The 17,065-nt window shown below is 36.0% G+C and overlaps 1 protein-coding gene across 2 annotated transcripts; it reads right to left on the bottom strand.

The window, feature by feature from the left end:
- On the bottom strand, positions 1-16,834 carry LOC306881184 (uncharacterized protein). 2 transcript variants are annotated; one of them, XM_079435132.1, is made up of 10 exons: positions 16,801-16,830; positions 16,441-16,479; positions 16,071-16,272; positions 14,241-14,410; positions 10,767-10,919; positions 10,580-10,684; positions 6,717-6,771; positions 2,295-2,361; positions 1,563-1,674; positions 1-1,409 (listed from the first exon to the last, which is right to left on the bottom strand). In XM_079435132.1, exons 3-10 carry the CDS (start codon positions 16,200-16,202, stop codon positions 983-985), a joined length of 1,221 nt encoding a protein of 406 aa, XP_079291258.1. In that variant the 5' UTR covers positions 16,203-16,272; positions 16,441-16,479; positions 16,801-16,830; the 3' UTR covers positions 1-982. The 2 variants fall into 2 exon arrangements, with proteins under 2 accessions (XP_079291258.1, XP_079291257.1); XM_079435131.1 differs by lacking the exon at positions 16,441-16,479 and having other exon boundaries at positions 16,801-16,834.
- Between the last annotated feature and the right edge of the window lie 231 nt (positions 16,835-17,065).

Raw genomic sequence — 17,065 nt, 5'->3', positions numbered from 1 at the left:
CATCAGCGTCTGGTCAAACAGAAATTGTTTATTGATGGAGGACACAGTCTAAAGCCAACAATGTTATATCTTCATCTCAGTATTGTACACAAGTGTATTAGTAGTGCTGCAAACATTTCTGTCTACCTGTGATCCAGTTTCATGTATTATGCACAATGTAAAGGAAACGGAGAAATCACATTTGATTACCTGGAAAGAATGTTTTAACACATATTGCGATCTTTGAATATTTTTGAAATGCATTTAAAATGATCAAAATTGAATAACGGAATTGTATTTGGGTATATAATGTTTCTGAGAAGAACTGAACACTTTTAAATGGACTTTGCTCCTAATTTGTAAATTTAATTGTGACGGCATACACCTTAAAAGAAACATGTCAGGGTTGTGTTTGGAACAAGCAAAAACAGAAATACTAGAATTTGGTGAACAAACATACCTCTAGGTCCAAGATGGAAATATCCATTGAGCACAGTTTTATTGCTGTATTTAAAATATAAAAAGATTCAGCATATCTCAGCTGAAATTGTGAATTCTTTTGGTTAATGTCAACAGTATCATGTATTTTCATGTTGTTATGACACTTTAAAAATATGTTTGAAAGAAACTGAAAATAATGCATAAAATAAAACCTTTCTCTCCCATGTCCTGCATCCTAAAAGAAGCAATGTCTTTACAGTTGTGTGAGTGTACTTCTGTGCTCATGGCAATACAAAACAAGTAGAATGACAAGCACAATGACATGAGCTCAGTACTTTAGCAAACGTACAGTATCTAACCGTGTGTCTTTTCAATTTTAGGGCCAAACAGCATTGAAATTGTCTTAGTCATGTCAGCTGTAAACTGTTCGATTTGAAATGGTAAATAAAGTTTATTTTAAAGACCAGATTGTGGTTTGTGTTTTATCGTTGTGTTTTTTTTCCTATGTACATTGAACAGATAAAATGTCTGACCGTGTGAAGAGCAGCATACACAGTGATTCTCACAGAGAACTGAGCAGACGGTCAGGCTGAGGAAGACTCAGCTGTCTGCTCCCCCTCTGTCCCCTGCTGGCTGTTGTCTGCACTGCAGGAGAAGTGGGCTGGAGACAGACTAGGTCACTACTTTTCGTCACCTCCATCTTCAGGAAGAAGTCTCTGACGGATCCGGATGCTTTGACTGAGGCAGCTGGAATCAGTCTGAAGGCTGAAGCTCTTGGTGAATTTCCTCTGTACTTGCACTCTTTGTCTCCTTGATCCAAATCAGAAATAGGGATTGTGGATTGAGCACTTGAGGAGCTCATTAGTGGCGGATCATTCCTGATGTGGTTTAGGTCTCTGGGTGGACATGGTTTCAAATAGGACACTGTTGAGTTTAATGGTTTTAGTCCTTCCAAATAATTTGCAGCGAGAGCAGGTTTGCGTGTCTCCCTATAAAAGAAGAAAAAAAACAATATATATAGCCTAAACATACATTTTTAAATGTACACACACACTCCAAAAGGAGATCCATTGGATTAGCTACATGACTTGGCATTTTTTTCAAGACCAATACAATGCCTTATTCTAGAAAGCTGATCTGACCTTGTGTGGATTTGTGGGTTTCTGGTACTCTGATTATTTGTGTTGTGGGAGCCGCTTATTAATCTCTGTTTGTTCAGATCCCTCTGAATGAGTCTCCGTTCCTCTTTGAGCTCTGAAAGCCAAAAGAGAAAGCAAGAAATCAGTGATAGTCTGCTCAACCACAAACCTTTTTACAATCACCTTGGGAAAAATTAAATTCTATTAAAAAAGAGAGAGAATTCTGCTTTATTACTTTCAATGAAAAGCATTCTGGTCTGAGCAGATTGAAGATTGTAATCTTGCTTACTGACAAATTGTGCTTATGAGTAGTTGTAAAACCATTTTTCTTTGAAACGGCAGAATTACTGATTTATCTTGTTTACCTCAGTTTTTTTAATGAAAGAGTTCTTGTCTATACATTCAACAGTAACTGCACATCACATGGGCTGACCGTTTTTCATCAGACTAAGGAGTTAAAAAAACGAAAAAGTGCTTCAGTGGTGAACCACTAGATGGTGGTGATACACAATTCAAAAGGCCACTTCACATCTGGAGACATTCAAATATTTATAACGAGATGATTTAATGGTCATTATGATGTATTGTTTATTAGGAAAAATTATGCATTAGGATGGCTCAACAAAAGAGACTGCAGGGTATTGTTGAGTATGCAGTCTTGTTTTAGCTCAGTCTGTCAGTACGCTTTTGTCTGAGACAGAATTGCATGAAAACTCAAGATTAATAACCACATACCTGCTACACTGGGTTCTGGAGATACAGGTTGTGTCTGAGCACTGGCTCTCTCAGTCTCAAGGTTTTCCTGTGATAAAACACATCAAAACAAGTCAAAGGATTTCTACTCCCACCATGATACTTTCATTTTCTCCACTAAGTTTTAAGGCAGAGTTTGGTTGCTGGTTTAAAGTCTCCCAGCCTGGCCATGCTGGTGTTTAGCTGAGTACTCAATTAGTCTCCCAATCTGACCTGGTGAAAACAAAAACCCTTCTAAATCCAGTCAACAGACCACCCTGTGAGAGCAAAGCAGCAAACCATCTTAGGCTGGCTGGTTTATTTGAAGGTGTCCTTGTTACAGTGTAATTATACATTTAAGTACTGAGTAATATTAATTAACTACATATACTTACTATATGGTTACGTTTAGTGTTTGGCTAAGGGTTACTTACATGTAATTATGCATCATTTATTGTTAATATAATAAGTACATGTGTAACAAAGACACCTTAAAATACAGTTACCTTTTTTTCTTCCTTTTTCTTTTTGTGTATACAAAACAAAAAATGTTAAGTTTTTGTTGTTTTTAAGAAATTAACTTTTTTATGCAGCAAGGACACATTAAATTGATCAGAATTGACAGAAAAGACTTTCTATTTATCAGAGAATCCTGAGCAGCACAACTATTTTCATTATTATTAATAATAATAATTCAATTCTTGAGCACCAAATAAGAATATTAGAATGATTTTTGAAGGATCATGTGACACTGAAGACTGGAGTATTTCACAATATTGCTGTTTTTATTGTATTTTCGATCAAATAAATGCAGCTCAAATTCAGAATGGAAAAAGTGACAGATTTAGTCAGGCTTTGTCTTTCAAGCTTCATTATAATTGTGTGGTTGAAGCAGATCCAGAGCTCACACTGCACTAAATGATTCCACAGAACTGCTCCACTGAGACTGAGCTCTTAAAACTGAACTTCAAACCACATGCTTTCACTGCAAAGCCATGGATCTCCATTAGCCCACAAGTTATATGGCATAGGAGTACTATTATTACACCAATCTGCCTGCTGCCTCGGTTTGTTTGCTCTGAGTCACTGCTATATCATGTAGAGTCATGCTTACTGTCCAGCACATGCTTTATACTCTCATCCTTTTAAATGAAACAAAAACAAACAGAACTCCGCTCTCTGAGGAGAGTGTCCACACTGCCAGTGTACAGGAGACTATTCATTTTAGCCCTGTGGTCTGTGGGCAGCAGGAGAAACCCCAGAATCCAGCTGGAAAAGAAATACCACAGCCACAGTTACAGTATGAGGCCAGTCACTGAAATCTAAGAGCAGAGAGAGGCAGGATGCCCACTGACACACTCCCTCCACACTGAGTATAGCCAAGAGTCAGATGAGTGGATGTCTGTGGGTCAGGGTTATTATCGCTAAGTAAACAATTACTTGAAATAAACATTAACGGTAACACTTTAGTATTGGGACCAATTCTCACTAGTTGCTTATTAGCATTAAGATAATATTAAGATATTGGCTGTTTATTAGTACTTATAAAGCACATATTCTGCATCCCTAATACTACACAATACCTAAACTTAACAACTACCTTACGAACTATTAATAAGCAGCAAATTAGGAGGTTATTGAGGCAAAAGTCGTCGTTAATGGTTTGTTAATAGCAATAATTGGACCTTAAAATAAAGTGTGACCACATTAACTGAAATAAACATTATTTCAGCTAGTTGCCAAGGCATTTGATATTGAAGTACTAAAATGACTGAAACTAAATAAACCAACTTTAATTAAATAAAAACCACATATAAAAATGACCAAAAAAGAAAAACACTTTTCTTAAAACAACATCTATTTCAATATATTAACAAAACCTAATAGTATCTCAACACTGCTGTGGTAAATATGTAAATATTTCAAATTAAAACAAATTAAATTCATAATTTCATAAAGTTTTTCAGAGTTTACAAGTAATGCATTCATAAATTTATGATTTTTCCAGTCATGCATGATTATGCGTTTACTAATAATTTTTCTCAAAACAGAAATTGAATAAAATATTTAAAACATAAAATATATATATATATATTTTAAATACGAGGTCTAAAGGGGGTCTACAGATTAAAAAATAGCCTTTTTTGGTTAATTCTGGCACATTTACAGCCATGTTTTAAACAAATAAACTTATTTCCATGACTTTTCCAGGTCTATCACACTTTCAAAAGTTTTCTAAGACTATGGAAACCCTGGTCTAGTGGTTCTTATTGCAGGAAGAAAATTGTGAATTAGAAATATGATGTCAGTTTACGTCTTGATTTTTGGCTTATTTTAAAGCTGTTTTATTATTTTAAACAATTTAAAGCCATCTCGTGGCCCTCTTTGTGCCGAGACCCCCAGTGGGCCCCAGGCCCCTGGTTGAGAACAACTGGTCTAAATTCAAATTAAATTCTTGGCTGACACTAATATTCTGATTAACAGTGTTCAGATTAAATTGACTTCTCCCCAAAGACTATGTACGCCAGAGGAACTGTTTCATTTCTTCAGCATCAAATGTAAAGGTATGGGACAGTACACATTCCAGTCCAGAGGGAACACTATGCCCTGGTTTGGCACTGTCAATAATGTGCCTGTCGATTTAGGTGACCTTCAAGAGCAGTGCAGTTTGATGAGACAAGTGTCCATCAAGAAGTAATTTGTCTGTCCACCCCGAACGTGAAACTTACGTGCTGTGTGACATGACGTAATCACAGCCAATCAGAACATATGTGATGCTTAACGTGTAGCAGAATGAGATTTCACAGTGGGTGGTGGACGGGATTTTTACAGCATGTCAACCGTATGTGTCCAGTCGTCTGGATAGAATGCTTCAAATAGTGTGCATGTGTGTGTTAAACAAAAACAAATGGTGCTCTCATTTTCTTGGCATCTGTGGCTGAGCTCTGTACTTTTACAAAAGAGAAGTTTGGATGACATGAGGTTCAGTGGAAACCTGAAGGTCCTCTGGCTGATTGAGAGAAGATCAGTGTTTAGATGCATGGATGGAAAGCTTCCTGCACCAATCAGCTCTAGATCTTTAGGAGCTAGTTTAACATATGAGTTTTCAGACATAGTAGAAATGCTTCGTGATCCGTTATGAAAAACATATGCTGGTAGCTGATGCATGATTATGCATTTGCCAGCTGCATGTGTAACACATCAAAAGGAACAACTGTTATTTATTTCACACTTTACATTAGTGTTCACACTGTGCAATTATAGAAGTATGTACTAAGTGGTTCTGTACATAATTACATGTTGTTATTAGTAGATATTTTCATAGTTATTGCTAAGGTTAGAATTTATTATTATTTTTCACACTTAGGCTGAGGGAACTGAATAAATTCTCTTAAGATTATAATAAAACAAAACAAAACAAAACAGACATACACTGAAGGATAGACCTAAGTCATATCTGGAAGCCAGTCATTGAGACTTGGAGGAGTGCTTTAAAAACTAAAACTATTAAAAATCATTTCAAATATTTTGAAATCAAACAAAATATTAGATGAAAAAGCTTAAACGTACAAAAATGAAAAATGCTGCCTTGGCAATTAACTGAAATAAAGTATTTAAAATGAAGTACTAAAATTACTGAAACTAAAACTGAAATTAAAATAAAAATAAAAAAACTAAAACAAAAGCAAATAATAAGAATACTATATCTTAAACTATATTTGATCAAATAAATTTAAAATATTATTAATAGTATATAAATAATACTACAATAACAATGATCCTAGTAACCAATCCTCAGCAAATAAAAGTACTATTGAGATTACTATAGTAGGTCAATTACACTAACTTGGACACTGTAATGTAAAGTGCTACATTTGTTTCTTAATTAAAATATAAGCAAATATAAGGGCAGCTCTCTCATTCCCAAAGGCAGAAACTTAAGGAGAGTCAATGTACAAATTTGCTCTGCATTTTTCATTTGCACCAAACTAAGATAATTGAAAACAATTAATAAGCAGTTTGTTTATTCAGCAAAAGCAGTTCCACAGTGTTACAGCAATCGGAGCTGGGTTTGGAAAATTACCATATTAATTAACTATGATCTGCACTAATCTTATGAGGATGAAACTTGCTTTTATGTCTTGCAATACTTCTTTCACAATAAAAAAACAAATGGTGCAGCTAAGAAGGGAGATCTGATCATTGACCAATCAGAAAGCCATGTTTTTTTCTATGCAGAAACCACAAAGTGCTCAGAATATATATATATATATATATATATATATATATATATATATATATATATATATATATATATTTTTATTTTTTTTATTTTTTTTAATTCTTCCACCCTCCCAGTGCAGATTCAAAACATGTTATTAAATGCAATCAAAACCAGTATTTATTGGCAAAATGATTGCTTACCTGCAGGACCTGCGTGTCTCTTTTCAGTGCTTCAGATTCTTCAGTTATGACTGACCTGTCAATCAAACAAGACCTTCTATTATAAAGGATCAAGTCTAAATATGTAGTCTAAATCAACAGACTTCAAGTGGATTGGGAAAAATATAAACAAACAAAAAAGCCATCATTTTAAATGGTACTAAAAATAAAATTCAAATAATTATGTTCATAATGGCAACCATAAATAACTATTTAAATTCTACGCCATTATGGACTGCCAAGAAATAGGGGACTGCTTCTCATTTAAGTACTTCATAAAAAAACATGACATTTTCAATTACCCTTAAACAAGTTAAATAAGTAAAAAGAGTTTTTATCTGAACTGGACACTGCACCGGGAACTCTTTTCCAGATAAGTGAGGACCGAAAACTGGCGTACTTGTCTGTTACATAACCTTTGTAGTCACTTAAACTCCATTCCCTTTTCTTTTAAGGCCAAGGAATCTTACATATGTCGGGGTCTGGTATTCATTTGCTCACAATGAGGTCTTTTGTTCTGATGGAGGGATAGATCGGGCTGCTCGCTTCAGTTCCCCTCCCTCTATCTCAATACCCACTGCCCCGCTGAGCAGGACTTACTGTTTGCATTCCTCTTGGCTGGGTGGAGAAGGAGAGGATGGGAGGCAGGGAAGAGAGAGTGGTAAAGAATTGAGAAAGGGGTCTGAAGAGTAAAAGGGAAGTTGGACTGAAAGAGACAGGCTTAAGGACAGAGTGAGAGAGGAACTTCAAGAGAGTCTCCTCCCTTGTAAGATGTACTGTATGAAAGTCATATTAGCAATTAAAAGCACATGGTATTTAAAAAACAATTATAATAATAAAAAATATTAGTAAATAGTAAAAAATAATGAATATGATTTAATATGGTTAAATACCTATTTAATAAAACATTATTCATTTATTAAATAAAATTAAATAAATTCAAACCTTTAGTTTATATAAATAATTATATATATATATTTGTGCTGTCAAACGATTAATCACGATTAAATAAAAGTTTTTGTTTACATAAAATATGAGTGTGTACTGTGAATATTTATTATGTATATATAAAAACAAACACATGCATGTATATATTTGTATGTTTATATATTAAATATATTTATATATAATATAAAATATAATAATATAAATATATAAATGTATATACACATGTAAATATTTTCAAAATATATACTGAACGTGTGTGTGTATTTATATATAACTTAAAAATAAATGAATTCAAACCTTTAGTTTATATAAATAAAATGTATATATAATCAGAATGAGCTTTATTGGCCAGGTATGTTTAGGAATTTGTTGTAGTGACAGAAGCTCCACAGTGCAACAGACAGGACACAGATAATAAAAGAATAATATCCAAATAGGCAATGTACAAAATAGCAAAAACACAATATATAATATAGACAATTATGTGTTTACAGGTCTGATATGTGCAAATTTGAAATGAAAAAATAAGTATGTGTGGTGAATAAATAATGTATAATAGAGTTGTGTGTTCCACGGTTATTCATGAGATGGATTGCTTGAGGAAAGAAACTGTTCCTGTGTCTGGCTGTTCTGGTGCTCAGAGCTCTGTAGCGTCGACCAGACGGTAGCAGTTCAAAGAGGGAGTGTGCTGGATGTGAGGGGTCCAGAGTGATTTTACCAGCCCTTTTGCTCACTCTGGATGAGTACAGTTCTTGGAGAGTGGGGAGGGTTGTACCAATGATTCGCTCAGCAGTCCGGACTACCCTCTGTAGTCTTCTGACTAAATACTAAATAATACTAAATAATAATACTAAATCAATAATAATAAATGCATTATAACTTCATAAAATAATGTGAACAAATTACTATTTTATTCATTTCAAATTAACAAATTTTGTAGCCAATTTAAATTCGAGCATTTAAGCTTAGAACTTCAGAAAGTTTTTTAAGATCAAGAGAAACTAGTTCAGTCAAGCGTGTCCAAACATTTGACTGGTAGCATATGTATGTGCTTACAAATGTAGACGCCGATTTCAAACCAGCAGTAGGTAATATAATCCTAGATGAAGGTGTGTGTGAGCATGAGCAGACTTGGAAAGAGGCAAAAAGCAAGGACGGTGAGGCAGTCCAAAACTGTATTCTCACAACAGCATGTTTGCACAAAAAGGAGCCTGTCTGGTCTGCATCCACTGTCAGCATGAGCACATATTGAGCAAAGAAGGGAGAATTCTGCCCTGAGGAATGTGTGTTCCACAATATTAACTTCACTGCACAACAGGATCAAACTGCAAACGGACAATCTTGCTGGCTAAAAAGTCATTACATTATGTACATGGCCTCAGGTGTAAACAAATGATTCCAATATTATCTGCTTGATAAAAAAGTAATTGCATTTGTTGCATGCATGGAATTAGGTCTGACATTTTACTGTGTTGTTCATAGTTTTTATAATAAGCTCAAAGCAATCCTCAGTTATAATAGCTTTTACTCGCACTCTGGGTGACTTCCATTTGAAATTGAGATTTTCTGTGCTCTACTCACTCCAAAGGGCAGAGCACTTGAAGTGAGCTCTCTGAAAGATGCAGTACATACCTGTATATCTATCCAGACAGATTGACTCGATCAAAAAAATTAAGGTCAGTATAATTTAAAAAAGAAATGGTAGTTGACATGTAGCTGCAAAGTTGCTTATTTTAATAACTATAAGTAACTTTGCAACTACGTCAACTACGTCATTCACGTCTTAGATAAATTATTCTTTGCTCAATATTTGCAAACACTTTATTTTGATGGGCCCCCAACAGACATTCTAGTGACTATAAGTAACTTTGCAAGTAGGCTACATCAACTTATTTACGTTGGAACTTCAATTGAACTTTAAGTTACGCGCTATAGCGCGAGAGAGAGAGAGAGAGAGCCCCCGCCGTGATATCCTATTAAGTATAAAGTTCTCATTATAATGCTTATGCCATTAATGTTTACGGCAGATTTGTGCTATATTTTCATCTACATTATCAAGTGATTCCTAAAATCGCCTGCATGTTTTCGAAGCCATACGAAGTAGAAAAAACTATTTGAATTGATGTATGCCTATATTAGATTAAGCAGATATGTATGTAGCTAACCCAGACATCACTATGTGACTTCAAAGCCATGCAGCTCTCTCTTCTCACGTCTATATTTTGGATTGCATGCTGTTGCAAGCTAAACAATCAGAGCTTAGGGTGCCGCCCAAAGTGCTGCTATAACCAATCAGAATTTTTTTTTTCCCCACGATCATCGTTTTCATGATCGATCATCGCTGTCACGGCCGAATGCTCGAATACACGATCGCTGTTGCACATCACCACATTTTAGACCAAAGAAATGCAGACTTGGCAAGCAGACTTCTTTCAAAAACCTTTTAAAAACTTGCTTTTGAACGGCAGTCTTAAAAATGAATTTCAAAAGTATGCTTTTTTATATTTATTTTAGAGGTTTTTGTGTGACACTTGGTGAACATAAAGATATAAATGCAAATATGTAAGGAATATTTCCCACTGATAAAGTGAGCAACTGATCATTTTAAAATTCCAGGTAAGATAAAGTATGTTTTTAAAATAAACCGTGAGAATGCACCACCAAAGACATGAAGACAGCAAAATTATTTCCTTAAAGTGACTTCCTTGTAAAGTGATTCACTCCCTCTCTCTCTCTGGTTTTATTGGCAGGTCGCAACCATCTTGTTCAGGTGCATACCGCCATATTCACTCCCTCACTTTCATGTAAAGAGACCCTTCGAATAGTGTCCCTTCCCACAGTTCCCTCAAGGGTGCAACAATGTTCAGTTACTGACTAAAGAGACCACATGCCCTCACCTGAGATGGGTCACAACCTCATCTATATGGGTGATGTTTAACTTGTGTCTCAAGGCCTTGATTTCTTCTTCACAGCTGGAGTGAGACGAGAGGCTGGAGACTGACCTGAAAAAAAGAGTATTAATCAATTTATCAACATTATTCATGAAGAACTACACTCACAGATACATATTTCTGAAACACCAACCTGCTTCTAGTCTCGCTCAGACTTGACAGGGACCTGGAAGTTGATTTCGTTTCACACCAGATGCCTGGCCTCCCTTGTCTCTGTGTGCTACTGCTGCCCAGTGCGTAACTCACCACACTAGGACTGTACTGGGCCATGACCTCCTCTTCATCCCTGAGACACATTACTTACAGTGAGAATGGCAGAATGGTGAAATTGGACAGTGCCAGCACAGTTTCACTGTGATCATCTACCACAGTGACTGCCAAACAGTGACTTGCCTTGTTAAAATGATAGAACAGAAATAATTGGATTTAATTTATATATAAATGCACTGTTAGGTCTTTTTCAAGAAACTCATGAAAGGCAAAATAGCTCAGGTGTCTAATTAAGTAGAGAAGATATTTGGAGAGTCCCTTTCTTCATAGTATTGATTTTTTTTTCTTGTTTAAGAATGCACTAAAAATGAACAAAGATGCTGAATTATATCCAAAATAATATCAATTAGCAGGAACACATTTCTGATTTGGTGTCAAGCCTTACTGATGGAGCTATAGGGGTGCCATATTTGCCTTTAACACATACATTTGGAAAACACTGACCTAGCAAGCTGGTTTTACTAACTTAAAAGACTTCAGAATTTCTTGGAACATACATACAACATTTTATTCAACACCCCATATGTCCATTCAAAACACAGCACTAATAATACAGCAGACTGTTGAATTGTTGAGAAAGTCAAGCAATTCATACTTGAATAATAAACTTCGGTCTCTGGCCCTTAAAAATACTACACTACAATAAATAGAACAAGTGAAAGCACTCTATTGTAAGAAAACAGTTTTGGGTAAAATATATATATGATAGATATAAAAAAAAAATATATATATATTTCTATAGTATGTATCTATCTATCTATCTATAGAAATAGTAAGAACAGCCAAGTTTTCTAACCATAAATCAAGCTTGGACTTAATGTTACAGTCCACTTTGAAATGTTATTGTAAACTAAACACAAAGGTTTGCATTTGGAAATGCATTAAATAAATACATCTTAATTGAAGCTTAAATGTATTAACAATTGTATATATAATTGACAGCTTCAGTTTAGCCATCATTAAGCATTTCCATTCATTTCTTTATAAACAACAAGAACTTTTTAACTACTTCCTTTTAAACTATTTATACAAACATATGAGGCAGAAGAGCTATATTACAGGAAAACGTCTGAATAGCCAGAAATACAACAAAGATGAGGCAAGCAGATGGTCCTTTCTCACTCGCAGCCATTATTCAGACCGTAAAGCTGTGCATCACTTTCAGCCCACCCCTGCTCACATCTTCCCCGCTTTCTTCTTTAGCACTGACAGGATACAGTTTACATCTTTGTGGGACTTTTGTAGTCTGATGAAAAGATCCAGAAGACGTTAACTAGCATCTCTGACTGAATGTGTGCAATACAAGCAGAGGTCTGACGCCCATCTCTGCTCGGCGCATATAGATGATGTACTGACAGGAACAGAGGCTACATTGTGGGCCCAGATCAGTAAGCAGCTTAGCGGTGTTCACAGAGAAGGGAGGAGACCCACTCCTGCCAACAAAGATGGCACAGAGGAGCCGCCACATCAAAAAGAGGAGAAAGGAAAAATCCCTCAGTGTATCAAAGTAAAAAAAAGAGGCCCTTTCAAATCCGCCCCTCCATCTGCACTGATAAATTACCTACATGTGAAATACGCAGTGCACACAACTTTCACACAACAATCTCTTTCCAGCCTTCCTGCGCTGATTGTTGTGGTATCACTCTCCAGAGATTTAAGAACCTTCCTTTGGTCGGCTTTTAAAGTCTCAGCCGCTCGCAGTTCACACATGAACTAAGGTTCTCTTTCAATGCCCATTGAACGGAGGAGACCTAGCATAAAGAAACAGGTGCAGCTTGACTCCATACAGCCACAACAAATCATGCAGACAAGGGCTTAGACCACACAGGAGGGAGGGGAGGCCATCGGCCGAGAGGGGAAAAAAGTGGCGCTAACTAGATCCATTAAATCAATTCCTTTCAAAAAGCTTTCTTGCCCATTAAAACAGCATTGAGTCAACGGTTTCCTGCTTTGGCCAGCATCAGGTGGCGGGAAAGCTCCAAACCTGGAGCAATATGAAAGAGAAGTAATCCAGATTTGTCCTCAAAGCAGATCAACAGCTAAATGACGTCAACCAAGAAATTTGGTAACACACAAACAAAAGCTGAAATTGAAACCAAACAAGTTTACACACCCCAACGCTCATATGCAACATTTGTTTCTGGGTGATGAAGCCAATTTGTTTCAGCAATTTGAGAATGAATTAAAGTGTTTTTTTTGTTGTTCTGTACTTGCCAAACACCTGCTCCTGATAAGACATGGCTGAAAAGAGAGCTTTTTTTATCTACTAAGAGTGAAGTACAGTATAAATTGGCCCAAAAAGTGATCTACAGCCTCTGAAAAGAATAATGTAAATTGTTAACCCATGAAATGTTTTCTTTGTGATACAGTGATACATTAAAAACCTTTCAAAAGAAGACCTTGTGTAGACATTCTTTTCACTGTCTAGCTGGTTGCTGAGAGAGGCTCTCCTGCCAGACTGGTACCTGTAAATATCTTTTTCCCAGTGCATTGTTATATTAGACAAGGAGCCACAAAAAGCCTGTGTTGTAACAAAGAACCCTTAAGACAAGTCACTAGGCAACAAATTGAACTGTAATCATAAATTGCTACAAATTCAGAAGCAAACAGAAAATGTCCTGTCAAACAAACCAAGCATATTCTTTACTGCTGACGTAACTGATTCACTTAATTGGACTAAAACAGTAACAGCTCTTTAGCTTTAAAAGTCAATGATTTATCAGCAAGCATTCTTTAAAGCAATACTACTTTACAAAAGCAAAGCCATGACCTATGATCTCACTCCCAGTCTGCTGAAAAGAATACTTGGGGTCTTCATTAAGGTCAGAACATTCATTTGTCAAGAGAGGGAAAGCAATTATAACATGGGATCCGTAAAGGAGACTTAACAGTTGCAGATTTTCAAATGGAAGATCTCATTTGGAATCTATTGAATAATTACTACAAATTACAGTTAATGTTATAAGTAATAAAGTTACATCAAACCATTACTGCATTGTAGGGAGGCATGATATTTTTGTCCAATATAGGTTTTTATTGATCGATTTTTTTAAATTGAACAGTGTCTGTTGATATAGGATATTATTATCCTCAGTTGTTTGTTTTTTTTGATTACCCAATACAATGCACAAAAAAACTAATAATTAACACTGTTGAATAATCTTTAATGAATTTAAAGATTATATATAAAAATATCCACCCAAAGTCTCACAGAGTTATGATAGTTAATGTTAATTGTGTTAGCTTTAATAGATTTTAATTAATGTTTGAGGCTTGATGTCTGTCGGTGTTACAGTAGAGTACCAACAGTAATGTTTTAATGCTGTATCTTCCTCACCTGCCCTGTCTGGCTGCTTTCTCTCTCAGTGTGAGCAGCAACAACTGAATCTCTGCTTTTAGCAGCTCTTTAACAGCCGGGGGGTCAGCCAGAGGGAATATGGGGGCTTCTGGCCTGCTGCCCTTCTCTGAGCAATGGAGCTCCTGCCAAATCTTCTCCCACATCTCCACCTAGAAGAGGTCAGCAGAGTAAAGTGTTACAGGAGAGCATTGTTTGGCTCAGCTTTGTATAAAATGCACTTTCCAAATCCCTGTTACAAGCTTCTCTACAAGTAGAGAAATGCAGCCAGTTGGTTAACATCCGATCACACGCGTCTCTAATCTCTGCTGAGTTGAAGAGAAATGTGCGTAAGGAACTGGAAATTTGAGGGAAAATCCATGTGTTATTCTCACAAATGCCCCACGCGAGGTGAAAAGCCAGAGAGGGAAATGAAAACCTTTCACTGCACTGGCAGACAATGTCTGCACTCTATTACCAATTTCCACACCTGTCTCGGGACTTTCAAGTTTCCCTCGAACTCTGAAAATACACTTCAAAGCTTGTCGAAGGCAAAGAGTAAAACTAGCTCCCTGAGAATTTTGATCCTGCTGTGCCTGCATGAAACCAACTCCAGCCTAAGTAACTCTGCTGAACACAGGCCGGCTTCTTCTTATTTCCATTGCAGCTTCTGCAGAACCAGGTTTGATGTGCAGAGCCACCAGAGAAACATTTCTGCGAGGACGCAGGCTTAAAAATGTGGGTGAGCTAATGCAAACTTTGATACTAAAGAAAAAATTTTTTTTTCTTGTTTATTGACTTTCATCTTTTTACTGAATAAATGTTCTCAGGGATAAGCTCTGAGGCAAAAGAGAGACAGGGAGGGAGGGAAACTGACAGATAAACAAGATTCTTAGTTTTGTTCTTTGTCTGCGTTATATTAGTTACAAACATTACTGGAATTCAAAAGAAGAAAAATTTAAAAACTGTTTACCGCCAGACTTACTGACAAGGTACGAAGCCCTTGGTTGCATTTGATCAGACGATTCATTATCATGATCGCTATTATTATTTGCGTTGATTTTTTAGCTTCAACACACATTCAGATGTCCTTATCTGGTGTGTCCGAAGGGGGTTTTAAACAGAAGATCATAAATCCTATTTAGTGTTTAGAGGAAGGAGGAATCACATATGTCTTCCATAGACAAGTTTCCACCCACTATTTCCATATGCACGTTGCTGTCTGCTGCATATAGTGAGAGCCTTTGCAGTTTGTAAGAGACAATTTATCTTAAAAAGAATCGGATCTGAAACAAGTGAGGTTTGCATTCCATGCACTTAGGATCTGCCAGATAATGCACTCTTGGGAGCTGTAATTCAAAGCCAGTTTAGAGTTACGTATCAGTGCATACTAGGTTACTTGCTCATGGAGAATTTTTGTAATTATGTGCATAAAATTATAAAACACAAATGCATATGAATGCAGAGCACAAAATTGTATGAGCCTAACATTATCTAAACTTTAAGCAAAGCTCTCTCAGGTCTTTCAAAAGAGTATTGCTTATTTGCACAATTTTTAAATAGATTAAAAAAGCATTTTTAATGTTACCAATCCCTAATCTAACTTAAATAAATAAAAATATGCAGTCACCACCTCGAGGGATGTTCCCACTTGCCGTTCAAAAGGAAAATATAGGGACTGTATTAAACATCAAAAGGAGATGGCATGAATTATGTAGTCTGGACCTTGCAGTTATTTTTTAAATTATATGCCTACCATATACAGTACGTACTTTCAGCAAGCACTTGTTTTGTCTTGCCAGACAATCTGATGCATAAATATGATTTATTTACCTCTGAATATAACTCTGCGTACGTATCAATCAGTGTGTCTCCCAGTACAGCTCGGATCTCAGGAAGCTCAGAGCAGGGAACATTTTCCTTCACTAAATTCCACACAGATTGTTGGCGTTGGAAATTGTCCATATTACCAGATCTGAGCACAAAAGCTCATCACTGGTGTGCATTCGGTGTGTCCATACTGGAGGGAACCTAGCTGGAAATAAATACATGGTAACACTTTATTTTAAGGTGTTGTTGTTACGCATGTTACATGTAGTTGCTAAGTTATTCTAAAAACAATAAATTGTGCATAATTACATGCACGTAACCAAGCCAAGCCCTAATCCTAACCGTAACCATATAGCGAGTTAATTAATATTACCCAGTACTTAAAAGTATAATTGCACTGTAACAAGGACACCTTAAAATAAAGTGTAACCAAGTACATAAATAAATAAATATAGTCCTTCATACGTAAAAAAAAAAACCTCATACAGTATTCAAATGCTCTGATACACTGAACGAAGGGAAAGAACATGGTAAATGAACATACGTTAATTCGTACACAATCATGACCTGATTAATGAATTTTTGCAATAAAACGTTTATCTAATATTTGGTTGCTTTAACCCATTAGGACAATGAAACAATTTGATCTGAGTAAGATTTAAGATGGCATACATTTGTGCAAGCATATACAGTAGTTTTATAACTTCAGCATTCACCACAGGCGGATACTCACCAGAACAATCGTAGCTTCCTGTATCACTGTAAACATTCCTGTTCCTATGGAGACGAGCTCGCGCACTCAAATGATTGGCTGCAGGACCCGTGCAGTGATAGTGATCTTTATTAACCCATTCAGACCCACTCTACTATTACAAATGCACATCACATTTATTTTTTTTCCCCAGTGATTGAATATGTCATATTTGTTAGAGCTGTATGCCTGATGTACAAGGATTTTGCATTAACTTAAAAAAATAAAAATCTTGAAATGCTCAAGA

The sequence above is a fragment of the Barbus barbus genome (genome assembly GCF_936440315.1).
Source record: "Barbus barbus genome assembly, chromosome: 15".
Classification (NCBI taxonomy): domain Eukaryota; kingdom Metazoa; phylum Chordata; class Actinopteri; order Cypriniformes; family Cyprinidae; genus Barbus; species Barbus barbus.
The sequence above is the reverse complement of the archived record's forward strand: the minus strand, read 5'-3'. Positions and strand labels throughout refer to the sequence as shown.